This window comes from Oncorhynchus mykiss, chromosome 1, assembly GCF_013265735.2.
Source record: "Oncorhynchus mykiss isolate Arlee chromosome 1, USDA_OmykA_1.1, whole genome shotgun sequence".
Classification (NCBI taxonomy): Eukaryota; Metazoa; Chordata; class Actinopteri; order Salmoniformes; family Salmonidae; genus Oncorhynchus; species Oncorhynchus mykiss.
Window position 1 is genome coordinate 28,844,673 of NC_048565.1, and position 17,544 is coordinate 28,862,216.

General features: G+C 39.5%; 1 protein-coding gene across 2 annotated transcripts; it reads left to right on the top strand.

Annotated features, from left to right (window-relative positions):
• The first annotated feature begins 61 nt into the window (after positions 1–61).
• On the top strand, positions 62–15,823 carry LOC110520598 (aminopeptidase N). 2 transcript variants are annotated; one of them, XM_021597997.2, is made up of 21 exons: positions 62–1,408; positions 1,531–1,572; positions 2,865–3,007; positions 4,493–4,635; positions 4,913–5,039; positions 5,573–5,727; positions 7,461–7,574; positions 7,699–7,842; positions 7,977–8,042; positions 8,206–8,271; positions 8,410–8,558; positions 9,165–9,244; positions 9,516–9,649; positions 13,013–13,068; positions 13,263–13,410; positions 13,533–13,621; positions 13,711–13,821; positions 14,081–14,248; positions 14,345–14,485; positions 15,049–15,130; positions 15,326–15,823. In XM_021597997.2, exons 1-21 carry the CDS (start codon positions 816–818, stop codon positions 15,491–15,493), a joined length of 2,919 nt encoding a protein of 972 aa, XP_021453672.1. In that variant the 5' UTR covers positions 62–815; the 3' UTR covers positions 15,494–15,823. The 2 variants fall into 2 exon arrangements, with proteins under 2 accessions (XP_021453672.1, XP_036831144.1); XM_036975249.1 differs by lacking the exon at positions 1,531–1,572.
• Positions 15,824–17,544: the final 1,721 nt, after the last annotated feature.

Genomic DNA, 17,544 nt, shown 5'->3' on the forward strand with positions numbered 1-17,544 from the left:
TTTATGTTAGTTGGTGTTGGGGGGAAAATCACTTGTCGCAGATCCAATATCCTAGAATGTTCCTTTACTTCCATTTTCATTATTTTTCTTTTTGAGGTAAAGAATGTGTGGTGAAGGGGGGCATTCCAAATAATTATGTCCTAAATCCCCTCCCCTAGAACACACCCTCCTCACACAAACACATGCTCCTAATTTCCCCTGAATGCATAATAATCCAGTGCTGGTGGGACACAGACCTGTCAGTGCACTCAGAGGTTGTATTGGAAACGGGTAAAGAACTCTTGAGGACTCAGAGGGCTGCAGCGCTTGCTGCTGTCCCACACAGCTGGTTCTATCATTACTTAGAACCGCGAGGATCAACATAGACACCAGAGGGCCAACATGCTTTTTCTCTTGCTTTTAAAGGAAATTTTTTCTTTTGAGAGGAGCTCACGCGATATAAAGTATGTATCACTTTTTGTGAGGCGTGTGATGTTTGGGTTTCAAAGCATTCCCGTTTGAGGTTCACCTAACCCAGGGTTGATGGTATGAGAGGATAACCAATGCCAGATGTGTGGGAGAACAATCTGACTGATTTCATTTGAATGAATATCGACCTCTGCAAGCAAAGAGTATTACTGAAAAAGGCAAGTTCATGCTAAATCTCTGAGCAATAACTGGTTAGCTAATCCCCATAGCGATCTGCATGTTTATGGGAGGTCGGATAGAGACATAGAGCCAATTAAAGGCAGCTCAGTTCAGCTTCAAGTTCAGTTCCGAGTTCCAAGCTTTACCAACACAACAGGAGGCGTGAGGCTCTTCCAGAAGGACTGGACATGGCCACAGGGGTGTATATCTCAAAGTTCCTGGCCATAGCCATAGTGGTGTTGACTGTCTCATCTATTGGTGGAATAATTACAATGATTATTGTGTATGAGAATGAAAGAATCAAGACACAACCTACAGCACCACCAACACCTAATTCCACTACTCCGTATCCAACTGGACCACCACCCAACATGAGACTCCCTGGAAACCTGATTCCAGAGAGCTATGACATCGTACTACAGCCTCACCTCTACATCGTGATGAACAACACTACCAATCAATCTCTCGTCTTCACTGGAAACTCCACTGTGTATTTTAGATGTGTGGAGAACACCAAAACTATCGTCCTTCACAGTAAAGAACAGAATGTGACTGCTGTAAAGGTGACAGATCTTGATAAGGGAAAGATCATCAAAGTTGATAACACCATACTGTATAGTAATGAAAGCAACTTCTTAGAGATTGGACTAGACAGTGTTTTAGTCAAAGATGGGAACTACAGTCTCTTTACTGCATTTGAGGGGGAACTCCTTGATGATCTGGCTGGTTTTTACATGAGTTCATACAAAAAAGGGCAAAGCAAAGAGGATGACACTGAAAGGTAAGGTTTTCTTTGATAACTGCTGAGACACTAAAAATATCAAAGATTTGTTGTCAAAATTATATGAAAGGAATGCTGTGAGATGGAAATTAGATTTGACTTGTATGAAAACCCATTTACAGGTGGTTTGGGAATGAAACGATCATCGTCGAACTTGATGAAAGGTATAACTTGTACAAGTCTGATGTTTGCATTATTAATTGCATTACATAACTGGATTGATCACAAACCACCACCCTAAACAGTGCTCCGGTTGGGATAGAGCTTTCTCTGTCTGATAAAGGCCTGATTACGTTGCCAATTTACAAGTGATAGTGTAGTGACCTTTTGATAATAAGGTAAGCACACTCCTGAACCTTAAAGTTGAAACTTCTTGACAGGGAGGATACGTACTTCCCCTGTATCATCATGAGGCACAACACTCTGTATGCCTCAACTAAAACAGAGGCACATCCAACGAAGGCCTGACATACTATGGGATAATTTGCCCCTCTGCCACCGATGTAGTAATTGAGGGGGACAGCCAGAGCAGGGCTTGAACCAGAGACCTTGCAATTACAAGGCAGACACATTGCTCTACCTACTGTGTCATTAGGTCAGACCTCTTGTTAGAGACTGTTATATGGTTACATTTAGGAGTCTGGCAGGAAAGATAAGGACTGTTTCATAAGTCCTCACAGGTTAGGTCAGGCAGTAGCTTATTCCTTTAATATGCAGTGCTTCCTTGAAATGAATTAGTAGTAGTAGTGAAAACAACCTGAAACCACCTCGTCATTACACCTTGACGCATATTAATATGTGATCGTTTCCATGCTATAAATCAGTGACCTGCTAGTTTACATGCTTGAACAGAGATCAAATACAAAGTTCCTCATGGTTTGTATTCTATTGCACTCTTTCCCTAAAAAAAACATGATTTGCTTACAGATGGAATTCCAATTTCTTAAAAAAAGACCCCAAAGTGGCTTCTTCAGCGGACATGTGTACAGATGTATACATCATGTCCCTACAAATGGGACTATATTTCTTTATTTCTTGTCATATCAAATCACCCAGCAGTTGTCCAGTCCTGGCTCATATTTATATGTTCAACTTTAAAAGTGTTTATTATAAAAAAGACCCCCTGGGAGAATGTTGCATATTTTTCCTCTGTTCACTTCAGCAACAGCTTTGCTGCTCATTCCTTGAAAAGATTAGGACACTCATTTGAGACAAATTGTTACTTCCTCAGTGGCTTTACAATTACAGTCCTGTATTGCAATAAATGTCCATCACAGTTCATACTGCAGCTGCATAGACATTGGAAGCATGGATCATTTGAAATACTGAAAGAAGCTAATTGAATCAAAATTAACTAACAAGTAACTATTTTCTGTGTTTTATTGCTGTTGATTCATTGTTATTCAATTCCAGTTGTAATATTTATCCTATTTTTCAACAAATACTTTCCACACAGATTCATCGCTACTAGCCAAATGCAACCAACCGACGCCAGGAAAGTATTTCCTTGTTTCGATGAGCCAGCCATGAAGGCTACATTTAGAGTCTCTCTCATCCATAGGCCTGGCACAACAGCACTAGCAAATGGGAAAATCATAGGTGAGAAGCACATTTCATACTATTGTCATACTAGGGAATGTTAAGCCACCTAAAAGGCGCCTCACATTCTTGTGTACCCTTACAAAAAGGTTATAAAGGAATCCTGCAGGGAAAATCCTGCATAATACAGTATATATCCTGCAGGAATAAGATGTCCTGCAGAATATTCCATAGGATTTTCGGGGCCACTTTACTGTTGGACAATTCCTGCAGGTACAGTGAGCTCCAGAAGTATTGGGACAGTGCCAATTTTGTTGTTTTGGCTCTGTAATGATACAATGACAATGAAATTATAAAATTACTATAAGGTTAAAGTGCAGATTGTCAGCTTTCATTTGAGGGTATTTTCTGAAATTACAGCACTTTTTGTACGTAGTCCCCACATTTTAGGCGACCAAAAGTATTGGGACGAATTCACTTATGTGTATTAAAGTAGTAAAAAGTGAAGTATTTGGTCCCATTTTCATAGCACGTAATTACTGGTAAATAATGTATTGTGTCATTTTGGAGTCACTTTTATTGTAAATAAGAATATAATATCTTTCGAAACACTTCTACATTAATGTGGATGCTACCATTTTTACGGATAATCCTGAATGAATCGTGAATAATAATGAGTGACATCGTTACAGACGCACGAATATCATACCCCCCGCCCCCCCCAAAATGCTAGAGGTTATCATGTCTTGGGGGTATGATATTTGTGCATCTAACTTTCTTACTCATGATTATTCACAATTCATTCAGGTAGCATCCACATTAATGTAGAAGTGTTTAGAAATATATTATTTTGTACAATAAAAGTGTAAATGACACTCCTAAATTACACAATACATTATTTACCATTCATTTCTATTGGGCACAAAGTAATCTGAAACAACCATAACAAACAGCAAATGTATCCATAACATTTGTAGAGTCTCAAGCTTGGTGTAGTCATTGCGTGCTATGAATATAGGACTAAATACTGAACTTTGACTGCTTTAATACACAAGTGAATTTGTGTACTTTTGGTCCCCTAAAAAGGGGAGGACAATGTACAAAAAATGCTGTAATTTCTAAACGGTTCACCTGATGGAAGAAAATGCTCTCAAATTAAAGCTGACAGTCTGCATTTTAATCTCATAGTCATTGTATCACTATCAATCCAAAGTGCTGGAGTACAGAGCCAAAACAACTACAAAAATTAACTTTCCCAATACTGAAATTAGTCCGTCAGGAAAACAATATGCAAAACTGTATATTAAAAAATGTAGACATACATTTATGACTTCTCATTAAATTCATAATTTTAAATGCATTACTTTTTGTAAACAATAATTCACAGATTATGAGGGTAATGCATGCATATACTGTGCCTTTTCTTTTGCTTATATTGAGCATTTACTGTAGATACTATTGTGTGACGAGTGTCAAAACAAAACTCTTCCCTTTCATACTATCAAAGTCTTCAAGTAATCAGTGAGTCTTTTTTATCCCTTTTAGGTACAACCCTTGAGGATATCGATGGAGAGACCTGGGAAGTCACTCGCTTTCAAACGACTAAGAAAATGTCAACTTACCTCTTAGCTTTCACAGTGTCTGATTTCGATTCCATAGGATCTACACATGAAAGAGTTGACATTAAGGTATGTAGCTATAGTTGTTGAATCATAACTGCAGTAGTGTATTATATCAACAAAATTACTTGTGAAAAGGTTTGTATTTCACTAGCAATATCAAAGAAAGTTAATACTGTTGTAAATGACAAATTCTCTCTAGATTCCATCCAAACCGCTATACTATTTAAATGTATTCAGTTTAGACTACACTGCTAATTTTCATGGTAGAGATGTTTTTACTCACCAAATCATATTGATATGATACTAAAACTCACATTTTTATTTACTCTTCGGTTTGTTAAAGACATATGCTCGACCAGAGGCCATAAAAGCTGGACAGGCAAAGTATGCTGCAAGTATCACTGGAAATATACTGGCGTTCTATGAGAGTCCTGGAGTATTCAAAATGAATTATCCTTTGAGCAAGCTAGGTATGTATGGCATGATTGCATCATAACAAAGTAAAATAAGCATGAGTAAATCATAACATTGCAAGTGTTCAACAAAGATGAATTGTCATAAAATCCATCTAATCAATTTAATTCTTTACTCCATACATAACCTGTCTAAAACAATGTAAGAAGAATACTGATTATGTTGTGAAATTCAATTAAAATAACCTATTTTCAGTGGTGTAAAGTACTTAAGTAAAAATACTTTAAAGTACTACTTTTACATTTTGAGTGCTTAGTAAATAAATACAAAAAAATCAAACAGTGCTGTCTGATTTGCTTAATAAAGGGATTTTTAAAAACTTTTTATACTTAAGTATATTTTTTAAATGACATTTTTGATATTTAAGTATATTTAAAATCAAATACTTTCAGACATTTAATCAGGTAGAATTTTATTGGGTGACTTTCAACCTCTACTTGAGTCATGTTCTATTAAGTTATCTTAACTTTTATTCAAGTATGACGATAGGGTACTTTTTCCATCGCTGCCTATTTTATGTCTACTTTAGATCAAATTGCTCTACCAGACTTCAGTGCAGGTGCCATGGAGAATTGGGGCTTGGTAACATATCGTGAGACAGCTCTGCTATATGAGGAAGGGGTGTCCTCCACATCAAACAAAGAGTGGATTGCCACAGTTATTGCACATGAGCTTGCCCATCAGGTACAAAAACTAAAACATACTATTTCTAAATGTAATATACGCTACCGGTCCAAAGTTTTAGAACACCTACTCATTCAAGGGTTTTTCTTTATTTTTACTATTTTCTACATTGTGTAATAATAGTGAAGACATCAACACTATGAAATAACACATGAAATCATGTCGTAACCAAAAAGGTTTTAAACAAATCTAAATATATTTTATATTTGAGATTCTTCAATGACAGCTTTGCACCCTTTTGGCATTCTTTCAACCAGATTCATGAGGTAATCACCTGGAATGGATTTCAATTAACAGGTGTGCCTTCTTAAAAGTTAATTTGTGGAATTTCTTTCCTTCTTCATGCGTTTGAGCCAATCAGTTGTGTTGTGACAAGTATACAGAAGATAGCCCTATTTGGTAAAATACCAAGTCCATATAATGGCAAGAACAGCTCAAATACGCAAAGAGAAACGACAGTCCATCATTACTTTAAGACATGAAGGTCAGTCAATACGGAAATGTCTTCAAGTGCAGTCTCAAAAACCATCAAGCGCTATGATGAAACTAGCTCTCATCAGGACCGCCATAGGAATGGAAGACGCAGAGTTACCTCTGCTGCAGAGGATAAGTTCATTAGAGTTACCAGCCTCAGAAATTGCAGCCTAAATAAATGCTTCAGAGTTCAAGTAAAAGACACATCTCAACATCAACTGTTCAGGAGGAGACTGTGTGAATCAGGCCTTCATGGTTGAATTGCTGCAAAGAAACCACTTCTTAAGGACACCAATAAGGAGAAGACTTGCTTGGGCCATGAAACATGAGCAATGGACATTAGACCAGTGGAAATCTGTCATTTGATCTGATGAGTCTAAATTTGAGAATTTTGCTTCCAACCGCCGTGTCTTTGTGAGACGTGAATGGGATGATCTCTGCATGTATATTTCCCACCGTAAAGCATGGAGGAGGAGGTGTTATGGTGTGGGGGTGCTTTGCTGGTGATGCTGTCTGAGATTTATTTAGAATTCAAGCCACACTTAACCAGAATGGCTACCACAGAATTCTGCAGCGATACACCATCCCATCTGATTTGGGATTAGTATCATTTGTTTTTCAACAGGACCATGACCCAACACACCTCCAGGCTGTGTAAGGGCTATTTTACCAAGAAGGAGGGTGATGGAGTGCTGCATCAATCAATCAATCAATCAATCAATCAATCAATAGTATTTATAAAGCCCTTTTTTAAATCAGCCAATGTCACAAAGTGCTATACAAAAACCCATCCTAAAACCCCACACAGCAAGCAATGCAGGTGTAGAAGCACGATCAGATGACTTGGCCTCCACAATCCCTCGACCTCAATCAAATTGAGATGGTTTGGGATGAGTCGGACTGCAGAGTGAAGGAAAAGCTATGTGGGAACTCCTTCAAGACTGTTGGAAAATAATTCCAGGTAAAGCTGGTTGAGAGAATGCCAAGCTTGTGCAAAGCTGTCATCAAGGCAAAGCGTGGCTTCTTTGAAGAATGTAAAATCTAAAATACTACATGATTCCATAGTTTTGATGTCTTCACTATTATTCTACAATGTAGAAAATAGTCAAAATATATAAAAACACTTCAATGAGTAGGTGTTCTAAAACTTTTGACCGGTAGTGTATGTATTAATGTAAAGTGAACTACAATTAATTAAAAACATGATCTTGCATTGTTGTGGCATTCACTGTAACAGCACCTAAATGTGTTGTTTTCAGTGGTTTGGAAACCTGGTGACAATGAAATGGTGGAATGACCTGTGGCTGAATGAGGGATTTGCAACATATATATCCTATATGGGAGTGGATCATATTGAGCCAACATGGAACATAGTAAGTCCCTAATAACTTATTAATAACTGTATTTTTTTTCTGCATATGTTGCGTCAGATTGCAAATTGTAATACTTCTAATAGGCCTCTTTTCATTTGCTCTCTGATTGTTTTGTTTTTTCCAGAAAGATCTGATTGTTCTAAATGACATCCAGACTGTATTTCAAGTGGATTCATTGGCCTCCTCCCATCCTCTAAGCTCTAAAGAGGATGATGTTCAAACATCTAGTGACATCACTCAGCTTTTTGATTCCATCACCTACAGCAAGGTCTGGTTGTCACAGAGCCCCATGGGGGAAGAGAGATGATATCAAAAATGTTTATTTTTAACATTGTACAGGAATGTTCTATATAGTGATAGAATGAGTTGATGCATGAATATTAACATATCTTCACTCTTCAGGGGGCAGCTGTGCTGAGAATGCTGGCAGATTATCTGGACGAGAGGGTCTTTCTGAATGGCCTGAGAGTACGCACACATACGGCTTTGTCCATTAATGTGTAGGATGGCTTATTGTCAGTGTGTGGAACATCTATGTTGTATATTTGCAATTTTCCACATGGATGTATCAAAACTAATGGGAACTTTTTGTGTAAGTGTGTGTAAATACTATTGTTTCAAAATGTTTCAGAAATATCTTCAGGCTTTCCAGTACAGTAATACTGTACACAAAGACCTGTGGGAATATTTACAAGAGGTAAAAGCTGAGTTTTGCGAAGGCATATCAACACAAAACTAGTATATGTAATTGTGTTCTTTCAAGCATGTAAAACTTCTAGAATGCTTTAGGGGCATGAATACACTGTATAAAATGCTAATGACAAAAACGTTATAGGCGGTGGACGAGGACAGCAGCCACATTAAAGTTGCTGAAGTCATGGACACTTGGACAAAGCAAATGGGTTACCCAGTCATCACCATCAACACCACCAATGGGGCAGTTTCTCAACAACATTTCCTCCAAAATCAAACCTCTGACTACGAGTAAGTCCTGCACTATGTCAAACATCACAGAGTGAGAAAACAAATATAACAGGTTTCCTGAACCACTGATTGTCCCCTCCATGTAGAATTAGATGCCCAAATGGCTGACTTTGGATTGTTGCTATAGTAATGGATTGTTGTTATAGTACTCTGACAGACATTTCCACTCAACAGTTTTAGAGTAACACTTTAATTGAAATATAAACCATAACAGCATCATACTATTATCATCAATATGACATAATGAATGCCATAGGATGTCATTTTTCATACATCAGAAACAGTGATGACATATGTTGACATAACCGCTTATGTTGCTTACTCACCTAAACATTGTTGCTAAAATTGTTAGTTGTAACATATGTCATAACCATTTCCAATACATACAAAATGGCACTGCCTTGACATTCAGTTATGACATGTTTATGACAATAACAGTTATCATTTCAAATTAAGTGTTGCTATAGTATATTATTCCAGTTTTAATTGGATTACATTGTAATGAATTAGGCCAACAATTAAGTATTTTATTAGCATATGTGAATATAGCTGTAGATCATAATATTATGCCCATATATATTTTTAAAACTTGTTCTCTTTCATTAGTTTTGAATGGCATGTTCCAATCAGAGTGAAGAAGGAAGGTGAACCAATAAAAATAGCTACACTGGATAAAAAAGGTCAAGGTAAGGAGTATTTCATTGAATATACATGTACAATTGTTAATATTTGTCTTAGTATCACCTTGAGTAACCTCGTCCCCAGGCTAATTGAGAGAGATGATCTGATGAGCTATATTATGTACAGTAATTCTCCATTATAGATAGACTGAACATGGCAAATATAATGTATGATAATAGCAAACCCAACTAATTAAATGGTGCTAGTCATTAGTTCTGTCAATAAAAACCTAATTAAGGCACATTGTAACTCTCATGTTCTGAATTTGCTAAACAGTGCTGATGCCAGATTTCCTGTCTGAAGATGGCAAGTGGGTGCTTGCCAACATCAACTGTATGGGATATTTCAGAGTCAACTATGATCCAGTGAATTGGGATAGACTGCTCTCTCAGCTGGAAATTAATATTCACGTAAGTCTTCCTCATTTGTGTGGAACAGTGTTGTCCATACAGTCCAAGTCAGACACAAAACAGAGCACATTATATATGGCAAGTGCCTAGAAAACTGTGCCTGTGCTTTATCAAAGCAGCCTGTTGATCCAAAATAAACAATGTAGCATATTCTAAGAAGACTAGGTAATGTTTTGTTATGGTAAGACATATTTGGAGAGAATGTGCTGGTCAAGGTTTTTGTGAGTACATTCTTCAAATCAAATGTACTTGTCATGTTAAGTTTACAGCAGGTTTAAAAGGTGCAGGAAAATGCCTTGTGTGCTAGCTCCCTCAAAATGGCAGTACAGCCCCCCCCCCCCCCCCTCCTCAGTTGGGGTATCAATTTACTGTTGAATAGTAGATTGTGCAACAGTAATTTTTCTCTTGCTATGTCAGTCGCTGACAATCACTGAATTATCCATGTTGGCTAACAATTTTTTAATTGGTAAATTAGTCTAACCAGCACGTGCCCAGGGGCCTCCAGGGGGCCTCCATTGATTTTGTTAGTCACTCTCACTCAGATATCATTAACATGGCATAATCATGGCAAAATGTGTAGAATTGCAGGAAATCTGCTTCAAAGCTGAAGGGGGGGGGGGGTCTTGCTAGGGCCCTCAAAAGGCTAGAACCGGCCCTGTATACACAATAGGTTCTGCAGTATAGATAATGATTGTGCTATGTCAAGTATGACTGTATTTCATAGGCGAAATTGCCACGGGAATGGGGGGGGAATATCCCCACAATATTCAGAACAGGTCAATTCTCCCCCCCCAATCAGTTTTTTGTAGCATTTGAATACGTCATAAGCAATGGCAAAATGTGTAGAATTGCAGGAAATTAGCTTTAAAGTAGCTGCCCAGTGTTTCCAGATTTCTATGAAATATGACACATAATTAATTACAATATGAGTGAAATTGTTTTCCTTCCAAGAAATCATTATTAAGTATGTTAAAATGCAGATTTTCTGTGTTGGAATGGTGTGGGCGTACCCCAAAAACAGAATGGTGCGGGCAGTCCTAAAAAATATTAATGCAAGTAGACCACTGATTAGCCAGCTCATCCTCCTCAGGAGGGTGACATCATCCTCTATGAGGAAATGGCAAGCATTTTTTTTAGTTTTCACTGGACAATTACTTAACCCCATGGCTTTAAAACTGCAACATTTTATCTCAGCCTCATGACAAAATGTGTAGAGAAGCATTATAAAACTGCCGATTGTTCTATCTGCCCATGGCAAAATGTGTTGAAATTCTGGACGTTTTCAAGAAAATAATCAGTAATCAGTAATTTGAGGTTGTGGGGCCTTCCACTTATATTGTTTTCAAAATACCCCTCCTTATACCCCTTGAGAGGTACAGTAAGTCATGTCAAACTGTGTAGAATTGCAGGAAATGCATTTTAAAATGTCAACAACAACAACATTCTGGGGGAGGACTACCCCTGGAACCCCCTGTTTATTGTTCACCCCCCATCCCCCTCCCACTATCTACACTACAATTATATTTACAGATATAAAGTGGGTTGTGTCTTGGTCACGCAGTTGAATAAATAGTATATAATAGAACAGCGGCATTGACTGCGTGTTGCTAGTGTATGTCTGTTTATGGATGGTTGTGTGTGTGTGTGGAGAGTCGGTGCAAATGGTCACTAAGGCTCAGGTCTGTGCAGGAGACAGCTAGGGTTAGCTGTTCAGCAGTCTGATGGCCTGGTGGTAGAAGCTGTCTCAAAGCCTGTTGGTCCGAGACCCAATGCTCCGATATTGCTTGCCAGATGGTAACAGAGTGAGCAGTCCCTGGCTCGGGTGACTGGAGTCCTTGACAATTTCCCGGGCCTTCTTCAAACACAACCTTGTGTAGATGTCCTAGAGGGCAGGGAGTTTGCCCTCAGTGATGTATTGGCCTGTCCGCACCACCCTCTGTAGAGCCTTGTGGTTGAGGGCTGTGCAGTTGCCATACCAGGCGGTGATGCAGTCGGTCAAGATTCTCTTGATGGTGCAGTTGTAGAACTTATTGACGATCTGAGGGCCCATGCTGAATTTCTTCAGTCGCCTGAGGTTGAAGAGGCACTGTTGCGACTTTTTCACCTCTGTGTTGGACCATGTCAGGTCCTCTGTGATGTGCACACCAATGAAATTGAAGCTTTTGACCTTCTACACTGCAGTCCCGTCAATGTCAATAGGGATGTGGTCCCTCTCCTCATTCTTGTAATCCACAATCAGCTCCTTCGATTTGCTGATGTTGAGGGAAAGTCTGTTTTCCTGGCATCACTTTGACAGGGCTCGAACCTTCTCCCTGTAGGCTGTCTCATCGCCGCCGGCGATCAGGCCCACCACTGTCGTGTCGTTGGCAAACTTAATGATGGTGTTGGAGTAATGCGCGGCCACGCAGTCATGGGTGTACAGGGAGTACAGGAGAGGGCTGAGCAACCCCCGGGGGACCCTTGTGTTAAGAGTCAGTGTGGCTGAGGTGTTGTTGCCTACCCTCAACACCTGGGGGCGGCCTGTCAGGAAGTCCAGCATTCAGTTGCAGAGGGAGGTGTTCATACCCAGCGCCTTGAGCTAAGTGACGAGTTTGGAGGGGAATATGTTGTTGAAAGCTGAGCATTCTCACATAGGTAATCCTCTTGTCCTGGTGGGATAGGGCAGTGTGCAGAGCAATGGCGATTGCGTCATCCCTGGATCTGTTGGGTCGGTATGCAAAGTGTTATGGGTCTAGGGTGTCAGGTAAGGTCAAGCTGATGTGGTCCCTGACCAGCCTCTCAAAGCACTTCATGAAGACAGAAGTGAGTGCTACATGGCGATAGTCATTTACCTCTGTTTTCTTGGGTAGGAGGGACAGTGGTGAGTACAATAAAGAATGCTAGACACCTGGCATGCATCAGATAATTCGAACCCCTCACCACAGATCACAGACCATGGAGCATGACACTTAAAAAGTCAAATAAGACAATATGCTAGCTCACTTGTGCAGTTTGCTTTCAAGACGCTCTTCAGCTTTGAACTTTTCCGGTTGAAAAACAATATAACAAGTATAAATACAGTAATATACAGTACACGCACGACAAAATATATGTTTTGAGTAAAGTCATATTTTTTAAACACATCTGTAAACTTCAAGGAGTAGGACATGATGGTCTGATGTGACGTCATCGGCCTCCCTCTTCCTTACGGGAACAATAGAGGAGTGCTAGAGGGGGGAAAAGGAAAGGCCCCTCTTGTGCCATGTCGTACCTGGACCACCTATTGAGATGTGCCATTTGTTAAGTAAATCAGGTGTTCAATGAGGTGAAAAAAGAGACTGGAGTAGGACTTTAATAATTAGAACTCATTTGATTTATTCTCAGGAAATTCCAATCATCAACCGGGGACAGCTTATTGATGATGCATTCAACTTGGCAAGGTAATCTCATCTAAGACTGATACATTCATGGACTTCCTTCAAAATGTATACTCTGATAAACATTTTTTACACATCACAATGATTTAATTTTCATGGCTTGAGACCTTACGGAAATCATAGTTTCTTGGTGTAATTAATATCCTCTTTGGACGGCTACGGTCTTCTTATATTATGTATTTTATTTATTTATCAAGGGCCAAACATATCAATGTGACACTGGCTTTGAGAACTACCAAGTACCTCTGGAATGACACAGAGTACATACCATGGGAATCAGCACTGAGAAACCTGGACTATTTCATTCTCATGTTTGATCGCTCCGAGGTCTATGGTCCAATGCAGGTCAGTCATCAAATCAAGATACTGTACATTAAAGTGCCCTTGTATCATAGCAAACTCTATTCCTACAAATGTAAATGACAAATATGAGTGTAATACTGTATTTTTTCCTATGTTATTTCCAGGCATACTTAAGAAAGCAAGTTGGTGGCCTTTATCAACATTTTGAAAATTTCACCATGTTTTCTACGGTCCCAGAGAAGCATTCTGCACAGTAAGAAACATATTTTCGTTGGATATTGCAACCCTCTGAACACATCCTCACTTGAAGCATATTATTAACATGTCATTATTCGTTCCCAGGTACAACCAGATTAATGCCATTTCAGTCGCATGCAGCAATGACATTCCAGAGTGCCAAGAAATGGCAAAAATGCTCTTTGACAACTGGATGACAAACAAAACCAGCAATCGGTATGGAATTATGTTTCATCAAGCCAACACGGCCAGATGCATGCTAGTTCATGCTGTACTTATTACTGCATTTCACAGTTGAATGGGGTGGTCATATCATTCATAAAACATAACACATAAACTGAAATATGCATGAGATTAATTCAATGACCTAATACCAAAAATGTTATATGCAATTTGGGATATATTGAGTGTATTGATCCTTTTAACTGTAATGACCAGATTCTGTTTCTCTCTTTGATTGTCCTCACTGCCACAGTATACACCCTAACCTGAAGGCCACCATCTACTGCCAAGCTATAGCTGCTGGGGGAGAGAAGGAATGGGAATTTGCTTGGGGCAAGTTTGAGAATGCCACCACAGCCACAGAGAAAGACAAACTAAGATATGCCCTCTCATGCACAAGGAAGATCTGGCTCCTGAACAGGTTAGATTGATTTCCGTCCGTACCACCCTTTTCGGGATATAAAATTTAGTTGCTGTGCAAAGACCATTTATTTGGCATTTCCTTCTCATCTTGCAGATACCTTGAGTACACTTTGAACCCTGACAAGATAAGAAAAATGGATGCCGTTTCTACCATCAGCTACATAGCCAGGAATGTGGCAGGACAAGCAATAGCCTGGAATTTTGTACGCGCAAACTGGAACTACATCAGCTTGGAGTATGTTTTTCTGTTGTTAAGTACTGTATATAGCAAGGCCTAATGTTAAGACAAACAAGCCAGAGGACCAAGTTCCTTTCCAACTGAAATAACGGAACCATAACTTATTAGCAATTATTTTGTATGGTGTTTCATAAAGTGTAAAAATCACCTAAATAAACCTCAAGCAATATACCAATAAGAAAAGTGTAGACCCGTCAAACAAGTCAGGTACAAAGGTCTCCTTGGCCAATCAGAGGAAATCACCTCTAATTTATTTGTTTGGAGTTGCCAGTAAGTGGGCAGGACCCCATTTCCTGTTTCTGTAGCTTGAGGCAGCTTAATGTACACCCCCAGGACAGGATGCTAGTCTATCGCAGAGTGCCAAGCAGAGACGCATCAGGTCCCATTTTTACAGTCTTTGGTATGACTCTGGCAGGGATTGAACTCAACCTTCCAATCTCAGGGCGGACACTAACCACAAGGCCACTGAGTTGCCAGGCAGTCATCTAAATTGGCTTCTATCAAACTGCTTGCTGAGCAAACATGCTCATTTCACCCCTCTCCTCCACTCTCCTCCTCAGGTACGAAGAAGGGATCATGTCACTTGGCAACCTGATTGATGGAGTGACGCAGAGATTTTCCACTGACTTTGAGCTTGAAGAGGTGAGCGTCTCCCTATTGGTAACAGGCAAGGCCCACAACGCTATCTGAGTCACAAACCTCTCCTCTGCCTTGAATGCAGTGATTGATTTTTAATGTCTGGGGATGAGAGACTAGGTTCAGCTGGTGGGAGTTGAGTTTTGAGTAATTACTGGTTTCCGCCCTAATTCAAACTTTTCCCTGATTGTTATTGTGCAGCTGTGGCAGTTCCTGACCGACCATGATGTGGAAGAACTGCATTTGGCAATCAGGGCCCTAGAGCAAGCCACTGAGAGAACTGAGGCCAACATTAAATGGGTGAAGGAAAACAAGCAGACTGTTTTGGAGTGGTTTAAAAATGAGTCAAGGCGAGAGCAGCTGAACTGAGCTGATAGGATGAGAAACAGATGGACCAAAGTGCCATGATTTTGAACACACCCTGTATTTGACTTGAGTCTTGGGGTGTATTAATTAGTCAGATTTTGCAACGGAAACAGTTTACTGTTTACTCTAAGAAGCAAATGGAAGCAAACGTAATCAAACGTGGAGGGACCTACCTGAATTTGTCCTTTAGAAACAGCAATGGTTTCCGTTGCATAATGTTTTGCAACAGAATCCAACTAATAAATACCTCCTTGATTTCATTCCAGTTAGATCTGAAAACAGGCTTTGTACAATCAACATGCAATATAATCCTAAAATAAATATATATTTCAATGTTTTTGTCACTTGTAATTCAAAAAGAGGAGAAATTCTAATCAATTTGATTTAAACAAGTAACATTCCACCATTTCTTGTTTGAGACCATATTGTTTACACTGACAGTCACACCCAAAGAAAGCGCTTTCTCAGGTTGACAACTACAATTATTTTGTTAAACGACTATCAAACTACACAAAACTATAGCAATAAAATGTCTAACTGTATGTATTTGTAAAAATATGTATTGTGTCAAAGCATATTTTTATTTACATTTTAGTCATTCAGCAGACACTCTTATCCAGAGCCACTTACAGTAGTAGTGAGTGCATACATTTATTTAAACAAATATATATTTTTAAAAATGTAACTAGTTGATTGAAGTTAGATTGGTAAAAGCACTAGATTGAGAAGGGCTATTGTGTTATTGATCTATTTTGGAGAACGCATGATTTCAAATCACCTACAATAGTTGACTTATTCTACTGTAGCCTAGATCTACAATGGGGCAAAAAAGTATTTAGTCAGCCACCAATTGTGCAAGTTCTCCCGCTTAAAAAGATGAGAGAGGCCTGTAATTTTCATCATAGGTACACTTCAACTATGACAGACAAAATGAGAAAAAAAATCCAGAAAATCACATTGTAGGATTTTTTATGAATTTATTTGCAAATTATGGTAGAAAATAAGTATTTGGTCAATAACAAAAGTTTATCTCAATACTTTGTTATATACCCTTTGTTGGCAATGACAGAGGTCAAACGTTTTCTGTAAGTCTTCACATGGTTTTCACACACTGTTGCTGGTATTTTGGCCCATTCCTCCATGCAGATCTCCTCTAGAGCAGTGATGTTTTGGGGCTGTTGCTGCTCAACACGAACTTTCAACTCCCTCCAAAGATTTTCTATGGGGTTGAGATCTGGAGACTGGCTAGGCCACTCCAGGACCTTGAAATGCTTCTTACGAAGCCACTCCTTCGTTGCCCGGGTGGTGTGTTTGGGATCATTGTCATGCTGAAAGACCCAGCCACGTTTCATCTTCAATGCCCTTGCTGATGGAAGGAGGTTTTCACTCAAAATCTCACGATACATGGCCCCATTCATTCTTTCCTTTACACAGATCAGTTGTCCTGGTCCCTTGGCAGAAAAACAGCCCCAAAGTATGATGTTTCCACCCCCATGCTTCGGTATGGTGTTCTTTGGATGCAACTCAGCATTCTTTGTCCTCCAAACACAACGAGTTGAGTTTTTACCAACAAGTTATATTTTGGTTTCATCTGACCATATGGCATTCTCCCAATCTTCTTCTGGATCATCCAAATGCTCTCTAGCAAACTTCAGACGGGCCTGGACATGTACTGGCTTAAGCAGGGGGCACTGCAGGATTTGAGTCCCTGGCGGCGTAGTGTGTTACTGATGGTAGGCTTTGTTACTTTGGTCCCAGCTCTCTGCAGGTCATTCACTAGGTCCCCCCGTGTGGTTCTGGGATTTTTGCTCACCGTTCTTGTGATCATTTTGACCCCACGGGGTGAGATCTTGCGTGGAGCCCCAGATCGAGGGAGATTATCAGTGGTCTTGTGTGTCTTCCATTTCCTAATAATTTCCTAATAATTGCTCCCAAGTTCAAACAGGTGCCATTAATACAGGTAATGAGTGTAGGACAGAGGAGCCTCTTAAAGAAGAAGTTACAGGTCTGTGAGAGCCAGAAATCTTGCTTGTTTGTAGGTGACCAAATACTTA